This window comes from Neofelis nebulosa, chromosome 2, assembly GCF_028018385.1.
Source record: "Neofelis nebulosa isolate mNeoNeb1 chromosome 2, mNeoNeb1.pri, whole genome shotgun sequence".
Taxonomy (NCBI): Eukaryota; Metazoa; Chordata; class Mammalia; order Carnivora; family Felidae; genus Neofelis; species Neofelis nebulosa.
The window spans coordinates 8,822,173-8,844,041 of NC_080783.1; the positions used below are offsets into that span (position 1 = coordinate 8,822,173).

At 49.4% G+C, this 21,869-nt stretch overlaps 1 protein-coding gene and 1 long non-coding RNA gene across 4 annotated transcripts in view; one reads left to right on the forward strand and one right to left on the reverse strand.

Annotated features, from left to right (window-relative positions):
• Positions 1 to 291: 291 nt before the first annotated feature.
• On the forward strand, positions 292 to 8,343 carry LOC131496372 (uncharacterized). The gene is made up of 3 exons (XR_009254465.1): positions 292 to 876; positions 3,139 to 3,255; positions 7,489 to 8,343. It is a non-coding gene; the product is annotated as an uncharacterized LOC131496372 (long non-coding RNA).
• Positions 8,344 to 15,198: 6,855 nt separating this feature from the next.
• CAB39 (calcium binding protein 39) overlaps positions 15,199 to 21,869 on the reverse strand; it is an 88,419-nt gene continuing 81,748 nt past the window's right edge. For all 3 annotated transcript variants that reach the window (XM_058701841.1, XM_058701856.1, XM_058701848.1), the window contains exons 8-9: positions 18,388 to 18,531; positions 15,199 to 17,775 (exon numbers count right to left, since the gene is read on the reverse strand). In XM_058701841.1, coding sequence (XP_058557824.1) covers positions 17,587 to 17,775; positions 18,388 to 18,531 — 333 coding nt within the window. In that variant the 3' untranslated portion in view covers positions 15,199 to 17,586. The remainder of the gene's footprint in view (positions 17,776 to 18,387; positions 18,532 to 21,869) is intronic.

Here is a 21,869-nt window from a genome sequence, read left to right on the forward strand (position 1 = left end):
TGGGGGAGAATGCGTATTCCTATCCAGGAGTTTGGTTTGTCTCTCCATTTATTTTAAGCTTTAGGGCCCCCAGTACAATTTTGTGACTTTTTAAAAAATTTTTATTCATTTTTTGATAGAGACAGAGTGTGAGTGGGGGAGAGGCAAACACCGAATCCAAAACGAGCTCCAGGATCTGAGCAGTCAGCACAGAGCCAACGCGGGGCTCAAACTCGCGAACGGTGAGATCATGACCTGATCGGAGTCGGACGCCCCACTGACTGAGCCACCTAGGCGCCCCTTGTGGCTCATCTTTACCCAAGTATTGTATATTCGTAGTTGTTCTCGCGAAGGGAATGCTTTCGGGGCCGACTCTTTTCCTGGGGACCCCGTAGCAGGCCGGGCCCCTCCTGCTGCCCCTGGGATACCTGGAGGGCGAGAGCGCCCCGGCGCCGCGGACCACTGGAACTCCCAGTTCCACCCGCAGCCCCGCGGTCCCGAGCGGCCGCCTCCGCTGCCTGCCACGGCGATTCGGTGGCGCCCCCTGGTGGCCGTTACCGGTGTGGCGCTTCTGCTGCCTTTCAACGCCACGCGGGCATCACCTTCCCGGCTAGACTGTTGAGTCACCTCCCCATGAAGGAAGGCAAACGATTTTCAACATTTTGGATTCAGCAAAATACACCTCGGAAGATGAATATGAAAAAGTCACCCTAAAGCCAAGCCGCCACTTGAAAATGTAGCAGCTATTTATGTATTCACTCCGAATCGGCTGATGCAACGGGTCTTAGGGGCCAGGCCGCCGCGACACAAACGCGAACCGAGACAGACAAGGGCCCCACTGTTCCCCTGCACAGTGTATTCTAGTGAAAGGAGACACAGATAATCAGATAAGTCAACGTGATTATTTCCAAGAGAAATAAATAATTCGAAGAAAAGAAAGCAGGAACAGAGGCGGTGGGCGTGGCCAGCACTGGCTAGCGGCCAGGGCAGGTGAAGAGGTGTCCCATGGAGGGACAGGGGAACGAGAGGGCCACGCGTGGAGACGGGTGAGCTAGATACGACTCACTCTTGTCCAGTCCGGAGCCCGTCTTTTCTTTACAGAAGTGGAAATTCAGTTGGGAGAAAAGTGGAATATATACGTTCTTACCGCCTTGTCCATTCCTTCATAGCCGTAGTTTACAATGCTGTTATGTTTCACCCACAAGAAAGAGCACAGTTCCTATTCATCACGTGGGGAAGTGGGGTCTGCAGGCCCAGAAAGTGACTCTTGTTCCCGGAATGTGGCTGTCGGGGCTTTGGCCTGGGTGTGGGAGGCATTTCTCTTTTGGCTTTGAGCTGTCTTTCGGGCTGGCTTAATGACATCTTTTTAGGCTGTAATTATTGTTGTCGATACGAAAGAGCAAGTCTAGGAATCGATGACACATAGCGTCCTGGGCTAAATTGGGTCCCCCCCCCCCCCTTCCCAAGTTGAAGTCCTGACCCCACTACCTCAGAACGCGATGGCATTTGGAAACAGCATGTTTGAGGAGGTAATTAAGTTAATGCGGGCTTGGGGGTGGGTCCTCATCCAATACGACCGGAGTCCTTATAAGAAGGGGAGATCAGGACACAGGCACACACAGAGGGAAGACCACGTGAAGACAGCGAGGGGGCGGCCCCTACGAGCCAAGGGGAGAGGCCTCAGTTGGAACCAACACTGACCACAACTTGATCTTGGACCTCCAGCCTCCAGACTTGCCAGAAAGTAATTTCCTACGGTGTAAGCCAGACAGGCTACGGTACTTGTTAGGGCAGCTCTAGGGGACTAATCCATGTAGATGAATGTTCTCTTTAGAACGAAACTTAATGGTTTCGTTGAAATGAAACGATGATGGTTGAAATGAAGGGCTTACTCTAAGAAATGTTTGTAAACACGAGCTTAGAAGGTTTAGGAGCACCTACAAGTGGGGAACCACGAGGTGGGAATGCGGTGAAGCCGAAGGAAGCGGAGACCTGACGGATCCTGCTGGCCCTGGGGTGAGGAGGGAATGTGTTAGCGGGAAGAAGGTAGAACGTGGATGCTCAGAGGGTGGGGACCAGGCAGCTTGTAGAAACTCACTCATTCAGCCGACACTGAGTCAGGGTCACCTACCGGCCAGGGGATGGCAGTGAATCAAAGCTAAGGAAGGGACCGTGAACTTGGGGGCAAACAAGACAACAGGGAGATGCGCTGGTGAGTCAAGGAGACGTCATCAGGTTTTTCCAGAATCTGCTGAGATAGCCCCTCAGCTCTGCCCTGTCGTCACCCACCCTTCTGCCCTGCTGGACGCTCAGCAAACAACCTTCCAGTTTCCAACTGAGCTTTCCACGTCCCCTGACTGGGAAAGAGATATCCCCTCCCTTCGCCACCCCCCACTCCCCTCGCCACCGCCCCCCTCCTCCCCCAGCCAAGTTTTATATATTGAGGACCTGCTTTGTGCCAGGCACTAGAGATACACAGCGGGGGGTTGACAGGGTCCCTGAAAAGGGAGGCTTTGTGTTCTGGATACGGAGAGAAGTGGGTGGATCCAAGATTGGCTGCACGTAGAGTCAGAAGAATGTGGGAGGGATTGGATCCATGGGGAGGTGGGAAGGAAAAAGAACTCCTAAGGATGATTCCTGGGTTGGAGGGCCAAGGAATAGGCTGCATAATGGGGAAGTGGAAGGGGAATCTAGAATTTTCTTAGGCATCTGGGGTTTCAGATGCTCTTTATGCATCCAGGAGATACCAAACAGCAGCTCGATTTGTGAACTCTGCAATCAGGTTGGGCCGGAGCTAAAAATGTGGGATTCGGCAGTTTGCAGACAGAATTTAAAGTCATGGGACGAGGTCAGGTCACCTGGATAAAGGAGCCGGAGGCCAGGATGACTTTTGATATATTAGGTTTTTATTTTCGTTTATATTAAAATACTTTCTCATTTCCCTCTTTCTTTCTTTCTTTCTTTCTTTCTTTCTTTCTTTCTTTCTTTCTTTCTTTCTTCTTTTTTGACACAGGATTATTGTGAAAAGTGTTTTTTAATTCCTAGATATTTGGGGGATTTGAGAGCTGTCTTTATGTAATTGATTTCTAATTTATTTCCACTGTGGTCAGAGAACGGACCCCAAATAATTTAAATACTTTTTCTTTCAGATTTGTTGAGCCTCACTTGGTGATCCTGTATACAGTTGATCTTGACACACGTTCCACGTGCCCTTGAAAAAACTGTGTATTTTGTGCAGTTTGGGGTTTTAAGTTCTACAAATGTCGATTATGGCAGGTTGGTTGGTAGTATTCGAATCTCCTGTATCCTCAGTAACTTTTTATTTTATTTTATGATTTTTAAGTTTTTATTTAATTTCGAGGGAGAGAGAGAGAGAGAGAGAGAGAGTGAGTGAGCATGAGAGGGGGAGGGGCAGAGAGAGAGGGAGACACAGAATCCGAAGCAGGCTCCAGGCTCCGAGCTGTCAGCACAGAGCCCGATGCGGGGCTTGAACTCACGAACCGGAAGATCATGACCTGAGCCGAAGTCAGACGCTTAACTGACTGAGCCACCCAGGCGCCCCTCCCCAGTAACTTTTTAAAAACTTAACTTCAGGGGCTCCTGGGTGGCTCTGTCAGTTAAACGTTTGACTCTTGATCCCAGCTCAGGTCATGATCTTACGTTTTGTGAGTTTGAGCCCCACGTTGAGCTCCTCGCTGAGTGTGGAGCTGGCTTGGGATTCTCTCTCTCTCTTCTCTGTCTGCCCTTCCCCCGCTCTTTCAAAATAAACAACCATTAAAAAAAATTAACTTCATTTATTAGAACAGTTTTAGATTTACAGAAAAATTACATATAAAGGACAGTTCCCAGATGCCTCACATCCAATTTCCCTCACAATTAACATCTTACATGTAGATGTTTTATTCACATCAGGAATCCATATGGATATACTATTATTAACTACAGTTCATGCTTTATTCAGATTTCCTTAGTTTTTAGCTAATGTGACTTTTCTGTTCCAGGATCTTACCCAGGATCCCACATGATAGTAATTACATTTCCTTAGGCTGCCCTTGGCTGTGATATTTTCTCAGACTTTCCTTGTCTTTTTTTTTATTATTATTTAAAAAAATTTTTTTTAAATGTTTTTATTTACTTTTGAGACAGAGAGAGACAGAGCATGAGCAGGGGAGGGGCAGAGAGAGAGAGGGAGACACAGAATCCGAAGCAGGCTCCAGGCTCTGAGCTGTCAGCCCAGAGCCCGACACGGGGCTCGAACTCACGGACCGTGAGACCATGACCTGAGCCGAAGTCGGATGCTCAACTGACTGAGCCACCCAGGCACCCCTGACTTTCCTTGTTTTTGATGACCTTGACAGTGTTGAGGTATTTTGTAGAAAGTCCCACTGGGGGATTTGTCTGATGTGCTTGTTACGATTAGATGGGGGTTAGGGGGTTGGGGGAGGAGGACCAGAGGTGAAGCGTCATTCTTACCGCGTCATGTCAGAGCTACGTATTATCAACATGCCTCACCCCTGATGCTGCTGACCACCAGGCTGAGGAGACACTGGTCAGTTTACCTGGGCATCCTGCCTTTTATCGGGCAACCCTCTCCAGGGGTCCTCCTGGCCTCTGCCAAATGTCCCCGTGGAACATCGGGGATGTAAGAATACTCTTCCAAATACATACATTCTTCCCCAGTGACTTACATCTGGATGTAGGAATGTTCTCAACGTTCCAAGCGTTTCTTTCCCAGCCGCCAGTGCTCTCCGCCCATCACCGAGAGTGTTTTTTCTCTCGTGGGAAATAAACCGGCTTCGGTAACGGCCCACGATCCTCTTGAATTTTCCCGATGGAATTTTGGCTCCCGTTCCGCAGTTGTCCAGCGCGGCCGGTCCTGCCATCTGCTTTGGAAAGATTCTCCTCTCCCGTTAAAGGGCAGATTCCTTCCAGCTTGGCTATTTGCTGAGCGTTCGTTTGTTTGTCTCGCTGTAATTCAGGAAGGACTCAAAATTTCTGCTGGCGTTATTGCCTCGCCCTTTCTGTGTTTTCCTGACCTCGGCGAAGCTTTCGCAGTTTGAAGACTCTACATCTGCGGGGTTATACTTCGTTTTCCTCGGCTGATTTAGTGTGCATCTGGTTTCCTTTCAAGTGTTTTGAAATAACGCTTTTAACTCAGTGGCATCAACCAGTTTCTTCAAAAGTGCTTCGATTTGTCCAGGAAGCGTCTGTTTGCTCCTGTGTTCCTTACGCCGGGTCCCCGGCCCCACCATCCAGGCTATCTTCCCCCGAGACCACCACCCAGGCGCTCCTCCTTGGTGAGCGGTCACCTAGAGGCGTCATCTGATTTTCTTCCAAGTTTTCTTTTTTTTTTTTTTTAAATTTTTTTTAACGTTTATTTTTGAGACAGAGAGAGACAGAGCATGAACGGGGGAGGGTCAGAGAGAGAGAGACACAGAATCTGAAACAGGCTCCAGGCTCTGAGCTGTCAGCACAGAGCCCGACATGGGGCTCAAACTCACGGACCGTGAGATCATGACCTGAGCCGAAGTCGGACGCTTAATCGACTGAGCCACGCAGGCGCCCCTCTTCCGAGTTTTCTAACATTCCACTTTGTTTCATCTGTCCACTGACCCTCCTATTCCCTTCTTTGGCTTCTTGTGAAATCAACTTCGCGCATCCCTGAAGGTCATCATTTTCATCCAAAGTGTCTTTACCGTCGTCCCAAGCTGTCCTTTTCTTCCTTCTGATGTATTTTGAAGATTGTTCTGGCTGCAGGTACGTGACAGCGATGTGTTCTGACACATCTTCTGAAGACTGAAGGTTTCTTATGATGCTGGCTGCCCGCTCCACCTGTTCTGAATGTTCAGATTTCCCTCTGACACGTCCTTTTCTGAAAGCCTCTGTTTTAAGTCCAAGAAGAGTCGGTGGTTTCCAGCTCTTTATTAATGGTACCCAGGTTTTTAAAAAGACTATCTTTTTAAAAAAATTTTTTTTAATGTTTATTTTTGAGAGAGAGAGCATGCGAGTAGAGGAAGGGAGGAGAGAGAGGGAGACACGGAATCCAAAGCAGGCTCCAGGCTCTGAGCTGTCAGCATAGAGCCCGACGTGGGGCTCGAACTCACGGACTGTGAGATCATGATCTGAGCTGAAGTCAGACGCTTAGCTGACTGAGCCACCCAGGTGCCCCCCAAAAGACTATCTTTTTTAAAGAAACATCTTGAAGTCACAGTAAAATCGAGAGGAAGGCACAGAGACTTCCCATATCCCATCTGCCTCCACTCATGCACAGCCTCCCCCATCATCAACATCCTCCACCAGAGTGGGGCATTGTTACAGTTGATAAACCTGCATTGACGTGTCCTTATCACCCATGGTCTTAAGACCCAGCCTTATGGTCTACACTAGGCTTCCTCCCTGGTGTTGTACATTCTGTGAGTCTGGGCACATGTACAATGACACGTATCCATAAGGTTTTTTTCACTTCCCTGAAGATCCTGGCCATTTTAGTAAGTATGTGGTGGTGTGGCCTTGATGTTTCAATTTGTATTTCTCTGATGATCTCTGATGTACGGCATCTTTTCATATGCTTCTTTGCCATTGGAATATTTTCTTTGGTGAGGTGTCTGTTAATAATGGCCCATTTTTAAATCAGGTTGTTTGCTTTCTTATTGTTGAGTTTTAAGAACTCTTTGTATATTTTGGATAATAGCACTTTGTCAGATGTGTCTTTTGCAAATATTTCTCCTAGTCGGTGGCTTATCTTTTCTTTCTCTTGATAATGTCACTTGCAGAGCAGAAATTTTTAGTTTTTCTTTTCTTTCTCTTTCTTTTTTCTTTTCTTCTTTTCTTTTCTTTTCTTTTCTTTTCTTTTCTTTTCTTTTCTTTTCTTTCCTTTCCTTTTCTTTTCTTTCTTTCTTAAAAAGAGAGAGCTCTTGAGCCAGAGAGCAGGGCAGAGGGAAGAAGAGAGAGAATCTGAAGCAGGTTCCACACTCAGCTTAGAGCCCAACGTGGGCTCGACCACCCCATGACCCTGGGATCATGACCTGAGCTGAAATCAAGAGTCGGGCGCTCAACCGACTGAGCCACACAGGTGTCCCAAAAATTTTCAACGAAGTCCTGCCTATCAGTCATTTCTTTCGTGGGTTATCCATTTGGTTGTAAAGAAAAGGTCATCACCATATCCAAGGTCATGTCTCCTATGTTATCCTCTGGGAGTTTCATAATTTTGCTTTTTACACTCAGGTCTATATCCATTTCGAGTTAATTTTTTATGAAGGGTGAAAGATCTTTGTTTAGACTCTGGAAGAGCCCCCGGAACCAGTCGCCGCCCGAGTGGCTGGGATTATACGCTTTCTTTCTACTCACCATCCCCTACCCCTACTGCTGTTTTCTTGACCAAACTCAGTGGAGGGGATTTCTGGGTCGAGTGAACTGTTCTTGTGTTGGGGGCTCTTCCAGACTCCCGTCTGTCTTAGGAACCCTCTCCATTTTCTAAGCTCTGCCCGATTTCCTCTTACCCTTGCAAAGTTTCTCCATCCATGGCAGGACTGCTCTTATCCAGACCTCGCAGCACCTCCCCGTGGAAGCTCCCCTCAGCTCACCCACGAGAGCCTCAGTCCTCTCGGGAACTAGTTCATCAAGGCTCCCCTGTGCCTGCCAGCCTGGACCCAGCATCACCACGAGTTGGAGAGGAACACCCTGAAGCTACCGGATGTCCCCACCTCTCCTGGGACGCCACCCTCAGCCAGCAGCTTGCTCTTCCGGAAGCACCTCCCGAGGGCCTCAATTCTTGGCATCCCCTCTGCACTGCCCCCAGACAGGCTGCTGTGGAATGAGGATGAACCAGGCCCCCAGGATCCCCACCAAGCCTGGAGGAACACGTGGTCCTGCCTTATGCCCCGTCTGCCTGCATCTCGGATGGGACACAGAGATCACGGCCACCATGTTAGTTGGTGATGCTTCCCCCAGCCAGACTCAGAGCCACCACCCCAGTGACAGCTCGGGAATGTCCTCCTCACATGCCTCGTTCATGAGCAGTGGCAGGCCATGGGGCAGAGGCCCTCTTGGAAGGTCCAGTGGGAGGGTGGGTGCCCTCCCCTCCTCAACAAGAACTTGGGCCAGTCTTCCGGTTGCTTCCTGGGCTTGAAGACCCAGGAACGCTCAGGTTCCCAGCCTGGGGTGGACAGTCGCCTCCCTGCCTTCAGCAAGTCTGAGCTCCTGGCCCCTAAGAACCTAAGCCACCAGCCCAGCTTGGGTTCATGTTATTTTGTTCCATCACTGAGCGGCAGCCCTGATGGTGGTTTGTGGGCATTTGTCCCCAAGACGCTCCCCTGCCATCTGCTGGAAAGCTGTCAGGTTGAATAGACAGACTTGGATATGATAGGAAGGTGATGGTGCCCCTAGAGGCGTGCAGTGTGGTCCCCTGTTGGGATGTAGCTCTTGAGCTGAGCTTGAGTGATGCCCGACCCCTGAGCTCCCCAATCGGGGGAAGCTCACGGTCTAGGGGGACAGGGACAGACCCAGAAACAGAAACAGAAGGTGTGATATGCAGGAGAAGGATGGACAACCAACTGTGGGGGTCCAGCTCAGACCCACACCCTTTCTTGGGTGGCTGCACTTCCGGGTGTGGGTCCAGGCCTGGCTCAGTCCTCTGGCCCCCAGGCGGGTCCGCACCACACCCAGCCCCCCTGGTCTCTCTGGTGACCACGGCCATCGTGGGTGGCATCACAGCCCTGCCCTGTGCCCGGGGCCCATCCTCATCCTGGAGAGGTCCATCTACCTCAACCCCCTCAACCCCCAGCCTGTGCCTGGGGGCTGCTCCTTATTCCTTTGCATGGAAGCCGGATAACCAGCGGTTGATGTCACCTGCCCTCTCTTGCTTCTCCAGGTGTGGCCCCTGGGCCGCAGCACCTGGGGGCTGGTTAGAAGAGCAGAATCTCAGGCCCCATCCCAGACCCTCCGGACCAGAACTAGCTTTTTATCAAAACCCCTACGTGAGCAGCAAGCACATCACTGAGACCGGGCAGCACCTCGGAGGTGGGAGCACCTAGGGGCTGGGAGAACCACGGAGGTGGGAGCACCTCGGGGCTGGGAGAACCACGGAGGTGGGAGCACCTCAGGGCTGGGAGAATCACAGAGGTGGGAGCACCTCGGGGCTGGGAGCGTCACAGGGCTCCAGGAGCCTATGACGGTAAAACACTCCAGTCTAACGTACAAGGAGAGTGCCAGATGAATAGCTGCTTTGCTGTTAAACAGGCGATCAGAGTGGGAGGGATTCTGAGACCCCCCCCCCTTTGCTACTGTTCATTTTGCTCCTGGGGTGGGGGGGGTCACAGGTAGAAAGTACACCAGGTGAGTTGTCTCGCAAAGCAGATAAAGAGATCACAGGGAATAACTTCTGAAGCTCTGACTCCCCGGCAGGGGTGAGTGGGTTTCCTTTATTTAGGGTTAGGATGAATATTTAGAAAGGGGAGGGCGTCATCGTACGTGGAGGGCGTAGGGCCACGCATGCACCGTGAGGAAACGTGCCTATTCACACAGTGTGATGTAAGTGAGGCTCGTGTTTGTCTTCGGGTGGGGACTTCAGTATCGTCATGAGGTACAGGTAACTGGGTCACTCGTGGGCCATTCCACGGTCCATCTGCGCAGGTGGAAGTCAGGGCTTGAGCTCAAACTGGTCTGGGCCGTCTGGGCCGCTTGAGCTCTTGGTCCGTCCGGGCGGTTATGGCTTGAAGGGTAGTGTGGGTTTCCGTCAGAGGATGCTGTGCCCGTCTGGTCCTTTGCCTGAGTTAAGAGATAAACTGGAAAGAAGGGCTCAAGGCAAACATGTGGGAGAGAGGCTGATGGGTATAAGCAGGTGAGCAGTAAAGGTTAGGTGTTGGGCTGCAGCTGGTGACAACTGGGCCTCAATTATCTGCTTACTGATGATTTTTGGAGGAAGGCAGGCAGCTGGAAGAGCGTGTGGAACGTCGGACTAAAGAAGAGGTACTGCCTGCCGGGTCCACTCCTGGCTCTGCTGCCTGCTGCTGTGTGGCCTTGGCCAAGTTGCTTGACCTCTCTCTGTGCCTGTTTCCTCATCTGTCAAATCAGGATCCCAGAGGACCCACTTATCCGAGTGTCGTGAGGATTGAGTTAGCCCTTGTAGACACTTGGTAATCACTCAGTCAATATTAATGAGGGTTGTAGGCGGTTAACAGAGAACCTTGAAAGAGTGGGGCTCTGTTGACATGGGTGGTTTCGGAGGATTTAGCACATGGAGGTCAGCAAATATTTACCTGCCAGTTACCACAAAACAGAAATTAAATCAATACTCATTCTTTAAAAAAAAAAAAAAAATTTGTTTTTGGGAGAGCACAAGCAAGGGAGGGGCAGAGAGAGAGGGGGACAGAGGATCCAGAAGCAGGCTCCGCGCTGACAGCTCGAACTCATGAATCGGGAGATCATGACCTGAGCCAAAGTCCGATGCCCAACTGACTGAGCCACCCAGGTGCCGCATCAATACTTCTTCCGTATTGCATCATCACGCAATCGAATTTCTAAGTCTGTTTCCTAAGGAGGGAAGAGAGTTTTCCCGATTTGAGAATGCTTGTTATAATTATCGTAAGGATGACTGATTTGCAAGTCCCGGACCAACACATCTCAAGGCGGAGCCAAGCAGGATTTGCTGTCGACTGGATGGGAGGAGGGGGTAGCCGATGAGGCAGGAAGTCCAGGATGATGTTAAGTGTTAAGTCAACACTTAAGGAACCAGGGCTGGAGGGGCTGGGGGGGTGGGGTGCCCTGGCAGGTGGGCTGACGTGAGTTCCGGGTTGGGCCCGCCTCATCCGGGACTGCTGTTGGACGCCCATGGGCCGTGGGTGGCTGCAGCTGGAGAGTGAACTCCGGAGGACGGGTTGTGGGTGCTGCTGGGTCCCCTCACATCCCTCAAAGCCACGTGGCCCTGGGGTTCAGCGGTATCTGCTGGGTGTATATCCCCCTCCCCGGGGCAATATTTTTGGATCATTTATTTTGTTGCCACCATTGTATTACAAAACATTTCAAGTGTTCAGAAGATACTACAAGGGAATTTTACAGGGGAAAATGATCTGATGGGGAGAAGAGACAGATGCCTCATGCAGAAAAATTCCAAATAATCGACGTAGATACTTGCTCTCAAGGAAGTGGAGCCTAATCCCCACTCCGTGAGTGTGGGCAGACATAGCAACTGTTTCCTGGGGACAGACTCGAAAGAGGGAAAGCGAACGAGCAGCTTTACTGCAGAGAAACCAGACCATGCCGTCTCCACCAGGTGATCAAGGTCAACATCAAGGGATTGAGTCACGGGGCTGCGCGCACCCTTGATGAGCTGTGATGAGGGCAGCGCTCTCTCTGGGTGGTCTCCTAATCAGGAGAGAAATAATCGGACAGATCCCACCTGTGGGGGATTCTACCAAGTGCCTGTCATGGAAAACACGCAGAGTCTGAGACACTGCCCAGCCAAGAGGAGCCTACCGACACAGGAGGGCTAGTAAGTGTCATCGTGGGGTTCTGGATGGGATCCGGCACAGGGAAAGGGAAAACTAGGGACATCTGAGTAATGGATGCGCTTTAAGTATTAATAATACTTTCACATATTAATAGTAGGACATCAATATTCGTCCATTAATTATGACAAATACACCACGCTAATTTACGACGTTAATAATAGGAGAAACCAGGTGCAGGGTGGATATGGAAACTCCCTGTATCATCTTTGCCTTTTTTTCTGCAACTCTAAAATTCTTTCAGACAATAAAGCTGCTTCAAAACCAAACAGCCATATACCCACCACCTAAATTCTGCCCTTCACACTTTACTGTCCACATCAGACATTACGTGTGTATCACGCATCTATCCGTCTCTGTTTACCTCTCTTGACTGCCCTCTCTTTTTTGCTCAAGACGGCACGTGGGAAGCTGGGACAGGTGGGCTCTCAATGCCAAGGGGTCTCGGGGTCTCCAGGTCTCCGGGTCTCCGAGTCTGGTACGCTCTAGGAATGCCCCGTCCCCAGCCTCGGCTGTAGCTGGAAACAAAGAACTCTACTGTCACCCAATGGATACTTAGAGAAATGAAAGTTGAGTGGTTGAGGGCCAGCTGAGGAGGCCCAGCAAGGCAGGGAGCCCCTCTGGCTGGGGGCCAAGGCAGGACCCCTGACCCCTTGGCCAGTTCTAGCCTAGACCTGGACGTCTGCCAACTCTGGCCCCAGTTCCCAATGGCGCAGCCATTTCGTAAGGTTATGCGTACTACACTTTTCAAAAAAGTCTTTTCTGGAAGGAGGTAGAGCATGAGGGAACCGGGAGTCTTCTTTCCAGTTCTGCTAGTATTTTTGATGACCAGGAAGAACAATTTCGGAGCAGTGGCAGGGCCTGTCCAGCTGCTTTGGAAAGAGAAGTGTCTGGGGGCAGGGGCGTCGGCTGACGGGGCTTGGGGGGGCCCGGGGCACCGGCGGGAGGCCCAGGTCTGCGGCCTGTCTGGGGCCACAGGTACCTGGTGTCCGGCTTTGCCACACACGCTGTGGCCACAGCGCCTCCTGAATATGGAGGCGAGAGGGACGGGAAGCGTGTGACCTGAAGGGCGGGCGGCACAGCTTGGTTGTTCCACGTCCTGCTCTTCTAAGAGGGGCCCCACCCATGAAGCGGCTGACCACAGGCGTGGCTGCTCATGCCTCAGGGTTAGGAAAAGGAACAGAGTGTGCCTTAGTCTGGGTTTCCCCAGCAGCAGAGCCCGGGACAAGGGTTCGAACACTGGTCATTTATTCGGAACTTGATCCCAGCAAGCCCCTGTACAGAGTGGGACGGGAGCCAGGGGAGGGAAAAGATCGGATACAGCGTATGTCATTACACCACTAACATTGTGGTTTTGGGGCTCCGCCCTGCTGGGAAGCCCCCCCGCCCCCCGCCCATCCCAGCTGACGGCTGAGGACGCTGGGGCGAGGGCTGCTTCCAGGGACTCTTAACTGCCACCCTTCTGGTGCCCTGGCCCAGGGTAAGTAGCTTCTAGAGGGCAGAAGCGGGTGCTACGGGGAGGCTGGGGGCACCGCTCGGTCCTCTGTGTGTTCATGTGTCGAGGGTTGGCACTCGACCCGACCCCGCCCGCCTCATTCCCCATGGGGAGAGGTCCACGGCGGGGCTGCCCGAGGGCCGGGGAGAGGACCCCTCGCAGAATCAACGGAGCACGAGAAGGTACTATTTGGGTTAGGAGTGGGGCCGGGACGAGGGGACCCTCATCCCTTCTCCACACAGGTGACACCGTCAGGTGGGGAGATGTCAATCTCTCTCAAGTGTGGAAGGGGGTGTGTGGGGCAGCTCACCAGGGAGGAAGGAGAGGAAACCGGCTGGGGCGCGGCCTCGTCTGGAAGCTTCCCCTGGGCTGGCCCCGAGGCTCCCCCTACAGCCTTGTCCGCTGCCCCCGCTTCATCTCCACCGAACCGAAGACCCAGGTGCTGAAGAACAGAACAGGACCGTGTTATTTCCACAGATCACCAAGTACGTAGGTGATAAAAATTTGTTACCGAGGAACAGGAGTCCTGAGGAGCTGAAGTTCGTCTGGTAGAGAATGCTGAAAAGTTGAAATCTTCCCCCTAAATCTCTAGTGGCTGTCTTCTGGAAGGGCTACCTAGAAAAAAGTACTGCACAAGTTATAGAGGACACGACCTCCTACCTAGAAACCTGGCTGTCCCTGTACTGGGAGCCCCAGGTCCCCGGGGACGAGCCCAGCACTAGCCCTCGGGGCCCGAGGTCGTCGGCTCCCACCGGACCATCACGCGGGCAACCACACACCAGCGGGGCCGCGGCGGTCGCTGTGAACAAACGCCGTGCGGAGGCGTCACGCCACTCGTGAGGGGACACAGCTTTGTGCAAAGATCACCACCTCTTCGGTCAGCGTGAACCGGGGCAGGGACGAGTCTCCACGACAGGCTGTGAAGGCCTTTGTCCCTACTGACCGTGTCTTGGGTTCTAGACCCCGCGGAGGATCGCAGGCTGACCACAAGCGGTCAGGCGGGCGGGCGCTGACCGTCAGCGTGGAGAGGTGTTCAGATGGCTCCTGAGGGAGGCTTCCCTGTGGGGTTAGTTCCTGGGATCCAGCGCACAGGCCTTTGAGATTGTAGTGTGTGGGGTGTCTGGCCTCGTCCCTCACACCTTCCAGAAACAAAACGGCCGGAGAGAGGGCACGAGGCTCTGAAAGTGGCGGGAAGGCCGCAAAGGGCCGGGGAGGAAGAACCCTCCTTGTAAACCGAGCGGTAGCTGAAGGGCAGTGTGTCTGGGGGCATTTCTGGCAAATTCTCAGGGGATCGCTCATTCATGACCTCGGAATGGCAGAAAAAGCCATCGGGCACTGAGGCCTCACAGAGCTGGGAGAGTCATGATCTTCTTTGGCCCTTACAAATAATATATATAAATAAGGAGGGCAGGGTAAGTGCTACACGTTGACCCCCGAGCAGCCCGAGACTCGCTTTTTCTTGGTGCGGGGAAGTGACACCGACAGGTGACAGGTGGGAAGTAGAATGTGAGCTAACGCACAAGTCCAGCCCTCAGCGTGGCCACTTCCTGTCTGATCAGAGAAAGGGCCAAGTCACAAGGTGTGACCTCACGGGGCCGTGTCATCTCTGGAGACGAGGGACCGAACTACCTGGAAGAAACAGGCAACGAATAAGATGTGTTCGGATGCGGGGTTGTGGCAAGGACATGTCCCAGGCCACGGCCCCAGAGAGTGGCGATCCCATTTACAGACAAGGGTTAAATTAAAAAGCGAGGACAGGGCTGTGCACCCCACAGCACAGGAGGCCCGGGGACAGAGGGCTCTCTCGCCCTCACTGTGATCTCACCCTTGGAACTTCTAATCCTCCTGCCAAATGTACAGTTTTACCCTCGAACATTAATAATAAAGGGTCTCAGAGCCATGGGCAAAGGGTCCGCTCCCCAAACGCTAGGGTCTAAAAAAAGCAATCAAACAAGGAGTAATATACTGCACGTGAAAGGCAGGGCGAGGGAGCTGGGAGCCCGGTCGCATAACACTCCAAAAGTCGTGTAACTTTTAAGGGAAAGTCGCACCAGACACCAAAAATCAAACCCTGAATAGGAAAAAAGACTTAGAAAGGCATGTGTGTTAGCTGTTTCCCGTTAGTTTGTGACAAAATGTGGACCGGGGTGTCTCCTGACAGGGCTGTTCACAGAGACACAAATGCAACTCTCTGGAAGACACCATAAAAACGGACAGCGCTGTTTCTCCAAAATTTTATTTTTAATTTAAATTACAGGGCCAGCCAGATATTCTGATAAGAAATTTACGTTTCCTCAGGAGAAAGGAAATGCTTTCAGGGCACTGTTAACAACTGTATACATCTCCACCTTTTTTTTTTTTTAAGGGTTAAAAATCACATTGAGTAACTGTACCTGACTCATGTAAAATTAAACCTTTGTAACACAAAAAGAAACCACTTCCAGTATAATAGTTTTGGTGATATGAATATATTAAATGATCGCAACTTTTCACCTTTGAAGGTTTTCACATTGTTGTTAGAAAACAAAAACAGAATGGGTCTTAACTATCCCCGGCTCCCAACGCAATGGTGGCACATCGCCGATCTCTGGGACGTGCTGCACCCTCGCTGTCTCCCACACACAAGTGCAGGTGCCACCGCCCAAGTGGAAGCTGTTTTGTTGTTTCAAGTTCTAAGAGCCAGCTTGGCGGGGAAACTTTTCTTCCACTTGGTGTAACTGATGTTTTCGCACCAAATCCAGACACCAAGCACTGGACCGCGAGACCCAGAACGTTTCCTCACGGTCGAGTCCCCCGTTCCCTTCCTAAGTATCTTGGGTATTTTTCATTTCCGGGAGTTTGGATCGCTTTCCCGACTTCCAGTAGAAAAACGTGACTTATTTTACACAGATTTTGGAAAAGACAGCCTCAGGAAAAGCAATTATAATGCAGACTGCCTTTTGACTGAGATAGGATAAAACACATTTATATCTTCTGGAGCTATTTTCCTCGCCGGTATTCCCAGGAGGTCTGAAAACCTGCCGATGCTTAAAACATCAATTGGGAGTCTCATGTTGCTGGCTGATAAATAATTCAATTAGTAAGAGAGGCTAGCAAAGAGTAATTATATAAATTTCTTAATCAGCTACAGCCATGCTGAATTCAAACTGGCAAACTCTGATTTGTTAAGTTGTTAGTTGTGATCTTTGTATCACTAAGATGAACAGATACCATTCTAAGAACTTGACATAGATATGTTCTAGGAGACGTTCTGCCGTGGTCACAGTAACAAAGTGGTGCAAAATCAGTTACTTTATAAATACTGATAATTTGCAGCATTAAGGAACAGGACATTAAAACAAAATAAGTTTCCCCATAGGACACCTATGACTAGGGGCTCTTCTTTTCCTAAGAGAAGCCGAAGTTTTAATTATTCAGTTTCACAACTATTGTACTGGATTACTTACTCTAAGAAAGAAAAGGTGCTCTACAGAGGTTCCCCCCCAACCCCATGAAGAATCAGCATGAACTTAGCATAATCAGCATCATTCATGTCTGGCAAGCTCATGACTCATTGAAATGAATAAGGCTGATACTGCGCAGGGAAGCGTGGCTGGCTGAGTGCCAGGCCTACCGAACGGCACCCCAGTAGATAGCTGAATACAAAGGATTGGTTTCCATTTTGTCTTTTAATGCTGTGATACTTAAAAGTTAAATCAGCATTTTCATGTGATCGGAAGTCTTTCAATTACATATGAGCATTCATTTTTTTTTTTTTTTTGCAAAAACTCAATATTAGGTAATAGTTACATACTAATACAGTAACATTCCTCTGCTGTACAAATTAAATCATTTAAAAGAAAGGAGCATTCTAAGAATTATATACAAAAGAAACCTGTAAGCATTGTTGAAATGAAACGCAAGGTGTCACTGTTAGCTCTACTGGTTTAAAATACCTTCCAAAAAGTAAAATTAACAAATACCCTTCAACATATCCAGGTTTACAAGTCTCAAGAAAATCAAATGTCAAAAAATTCTAGAAAGCTGTGAAAAGCATATATACATTTTCCTCATGACCTTATGAAGCTTCACGCCTTTGAAAAGTTGCTATCGATTCATTCGCACGCCAACTTTATCCACCCCAAAAGCTCCTACCTTGGATACAGCTCCCCTCTGATCTCAAACACAGCTCTGCTCGATCTTCCTTCAGCGAAGGCGTACAACCTCACCACGAACCCACGCTCAGATCTTTAACAGAGATCAAAGCAAGCACGCAGGTTGAATCTGAAAACACCAACCCCCTTCTTCCCTAAACCACACCGTCATCTACACATCTGCCTGCAGGAGCCTAGCCAGCCACGTTCAGAACTCTCACAGCAAACAGAGTCCTCGAATTCTGAAGCGACACACAGATCAAGAAAAAGTCCACGTGTGCTCTAGTGGGCAAGAAAGCAGCAGCTACGTTCTCCAACTTGGACTAAAAAAAAACAAAAAAGGTAAAATGAAAAACCGTTCACTTAACAGCAGGTTAGCAGTAATGTTCCTCATGAACCGAGAAGAGTGCCTGATGCTGAATAGCTAACAGCAAACGCTGAATCTGGATTTACTATTTTAGGCGTTGATTGGAAATTAGGCTTCTTGCTGAGCTGGTCTCTTCAAATCCCTGATCTGTTTAACTAAATAGGTCTTCTCATCGTTAAATTGTTCGTCCTCGGTCCTGTCATTCTGAAACTTGCTGAGGAACTCTATGAGTTTGGTCTGGTTCTTGAGGAGGATGTCTAGGATGGGCTGCGTCTTGTTAGGATTGGCTACGAACACCTGCACGGAGAGAAAGCAGCATCAGTCGCAGGAAGGGATGAGACCCAGATGTCCGCCCACAGCCAGCAGGGCACGCGTGGCACACGCCCGATGCTTCCCCGGGGCCTGTGGTCAAGTCATGGTTCAGAGGATTTTGTTTTGGAAGACTGCATTTTACAAGTGGGGGGGGGGGGGGTGAGGGGTCGGAGGGTGAGGTGGAGAATTACATGTTTCAGCACAGAAAGGACTGACAGATTCATTCATGCTCTGAAATTCTGCAGCTTGGTATTAAAATATAGACTGATTTCAGAATAAAATGGGCAGAAATTATTTCTGGGCAAGGAAAGTCAGAATGGATTCCAAGTACTAAAACCTCCATGAAAAGCATTAAAAAATGCACTAAAAAATGCTTTACTTCGTGATTAGCAGTAGTCTACATCAGAAATGAATGATTCTCCCCTTGTCCCCCAGTGCAGATGGTGTACCTTTCTGGGTCTGTTTTTGTCAAATGTTGTGCTACACAAATAGGAGCTCAGATGACCAACACGAAGCTAGTAAAACCACAGCTAGTGGTAAATGAAGTGAGATGAACAACTGGAGAAGGAAATCCTGTCTGTGGCTCCCATGCTGTACCTTAAACACGTGGAAGGCCTCAAACTGGATGTTACGACTCTTGTCTCGGAGGAGATTCATCATCAACTTGAGGTTCTCTGGTTTACTGATGTATTTTGTCATAATTGTGAAGTTGTGTCTGTCTAACAGTAGTTCACCGAGAAGCTGAGAAGACATTTAAACAATTACTCTTACATTATCATCGAGATTTCAAGTAAGTCCAAAGTTTAAAAAAATAATTCACTTTATAATCATCACTGTTAAGCCCAGAACAGTAGGCACTCAAAAGACCGATGAGTGGAACCGAATTACGACCTACAAGCTACCGAGAGCCCACCACCTGCCACCCGACCACGTACACCGTTCTTCTGGGGGCTTAACCTATGCAGAGTCCAACACCGCTCCCTGGTCTTGACATGTGCCAGCGCACATTTGGCCCAGAATCTGAAACTGTCACAGCCTACTTTTCACATAAGCATTCCTGTTGTCTCATTAAAAAACAAAAACGGAAACAAAAAACTATCAAAGAAAATGGTTAGAAGATAGGTTATTGATAATTCTTGTTTGACTTAACTACAAATCTTAGTGTAATTAATTAAAATTATTTTATTTACTTGGATTTCCCAGGGAAGAGTGTTTCAGGGCCAAAGGTTTCCACACACTTACCCTTGAACTCGCCAAAGTTATGCTTTTATCATACCTGATTCAGGTACGTTTATGAGTATTTCTCTGTTCATTCTTTCTTTAGCAAACTATCCTGAAGATACTCTAGTTTTTTCTTAATGATTCATCATCACTAATGACATTAAGCTAAAAAAATGTCTGTCTCCAGGGCTTACTGAGTTCTAGAGTCATTATATACCACATCGGTCCTTGATTTTCCAACCGTCCCTGCTCGCTCTAGCTCTCTTCGTCTGAAACCAGTAGTCACCTCCTCATGTCAGTGAGTCAGCTTCTAGGTGAGGTCTAGCATGCCCGCCGTGGAGGAGGAATAGAGTTGCAGTCCTTGGGGCTGGGGCTGGGGCAGGGGCAGGGGCAGGGGCAGAAGCTGGGCCCCTGCATCAGCCCACCTGGGCTTAAATCCTGGCTCCCCACTGCCTGTAAGCTATGCAACCTTGAGCACATTAATTTCCTGGTGCCCCAGTTTCATCATCCACAGTGGGAGTGGATGACAGTACCTATACCTCCTGAGATATATGCATAGTGGGAAATAAAAGCACGAATATGTGCAAGGCCCGTGGGACTGGAGTCTACATAGAGACATGGACTGAGCTCTAAGGGAAGGAAAATGCATGAGTAGAGTTATTCTGCCCTGGATTAATTGCTCTGGTTAATTCCTTTCTGGATTCTTGACTGTGTCCTAGATAGTTGAAAATTTCCAGACAACTATCTCTAGATAAGTAATATGTAATATTAAATAAAAAATAACCTGATGTGCAGGAGAACAAATCTATTCTACTTAGGATTTATAATGAAATTCTAGAAAGAATTCAAAAGCTCAAGCTCAGGTTTCACATCAATCTGAATCACGAAATGTACAACTATCAGGGCACCTGGTGGCTCAGTCGGCTGAGTGTCCGACTCTTGATCTCAGCTCAGGACGTGATCTCACGGTTCATCAGTTCGAGCCCTGCGTCTGGCTCTGCGCTGACAACTCAGAGCCTGCTTGAGATTCTACCCCCCCCCCCCCACCCCGTCTCTCTGCTCTTCCCCAGCATGCGTGAGCGCACATGCACTCTCTCAAAATAAACTTTAAAAAAAACCCCACAAACCCAAAATATACAACTTTCAAGGTAAGAAGCAACAAGTATTTACTCTTACAAAGACTCAAAAGTTACTATTAAGCATGTGAAGGGGTACAGCTTTCCTGGTGTTCATTTTCTATCACAGACACCAAAGAAATACCAAGCATGGCTCACTTGGTTATCTGGAGGAGGATAACTGGTAATTCTTTAAATTTCTTGAGACCTAAACAAAAAAGTTGGAGGTCTTGCACAGGGAATACGCATTTGCTGGTAAAATAAATAGAGGAATACTTAATGCCTGTGTAGCTGGAAAAAAAGAGCACAAGTAAAAATCCATGTTTAAAGTACCACTGGTTCTCGCAATTGCTGCATGCGTCCTGAGGTGTCACAGAGCCGCGGGAGCTGGGGACCGGCCCCATGTCCGTGACCGAGGGCTCGCACACAGCGGTCTTAACCGTCCTTTTCAGGTTGGCAGTTCCAAAGTGGCCAGAAGGTCTTGAATGCCCTTCTCCTTAGCGAAGCAACCCCAAGATTCAGAATTTGATTTGCGGACACACTACCTTCCTCCCCCTCTCGTGAGAGGTATTGGCCCTGGAAGCTACTATCCTAGGTAGTCCTGCCTGGCCTCCTTGGCCTTGGAAGACACTGGCTCCATCCAGCTGCTCATCCCTGTGTGACTGCTGGGGAGACAGGGCATCCTGGCCCTCAGATATGAAGAGGTCACTTTACTGTGTTGAGAATCACAGGGGAGCCTACATTATATTATAAATATTACAAGTGTATATGACATTATAGTACACTGATGTACAGGGAAGACAAATTCCTGAAACAGCTGCCAGAATTTCCACACCCACCCCTGAGGATGAAAGGACTGGCCTTACCGGCGGCCATCGCCCAGCCAGCGCACCTGGAGAGATGACAGGATGGGCTGGGTGGCGAGGCCCCAACAGCGGCAATGAGCAGAGAGCACCCCAGCCTGAAGGGCCATTTCGGCCGTGATAGATTTCCAAGCTGCGGCTATTACTGGTCCCCAACTGTAGGAGTTAGTCTTAAGAGAAAAGAAGGAAGTATCTGGCCAGATGGAAAGGATTCTTTTGGACATTTGGGTGGTAGAGAGTGTTCTAGTCAAAGGATACAAAGTATAAAAGAGGCTCCTGAGGTCCTTTAGTCAATCCCCAGAGAAAGGTAAGGTCTTGAAGAGTGCTCTCCCTCTGGCAGGAGGGCAAGCAGGAATGGAGTCCCGATCAAAATGAATTTGGACACCTCTGAGAGGAACAACTCGGAGCAGAACAGAATTTGAAGTGGACCCAGCAAAAAGTACAGGTCGAGTTAGGATTCCGCCTTCCACCCCCAATCCTTTGTGAGCTGTACCTACAGTTCCTGTCAGCACCACTTACTGACAGAGTGAGGGGTATGCTTTTGTTAACTGCAATGAGAATCTTCTAGAGCAGAGGTCAGCAAACTTTCCGTAATGGACCAGAGACAGTAAATGTTTCAGACTTGGCAGGCCCATAGAGTCTCTGTGGCCACCATTCAAATCTGCTGTTATACTCTAAAGTAGTCTTATATGATATAGAAGTAAATGAATGTATCTATGTGCCAATAAACCTTTATTTACAAAAACAGGCATTGGGCTGGATTTGGCTCATGAGCCCTAGTTTGCCAATCCCTATTCCTGAGTTTTAACTTTTTTTTTTAAGTTTATACATTTAGAGAGAGAGAGAGAGAGAGAGAGAGAGAGAGAGAGAGAGAGAGAAA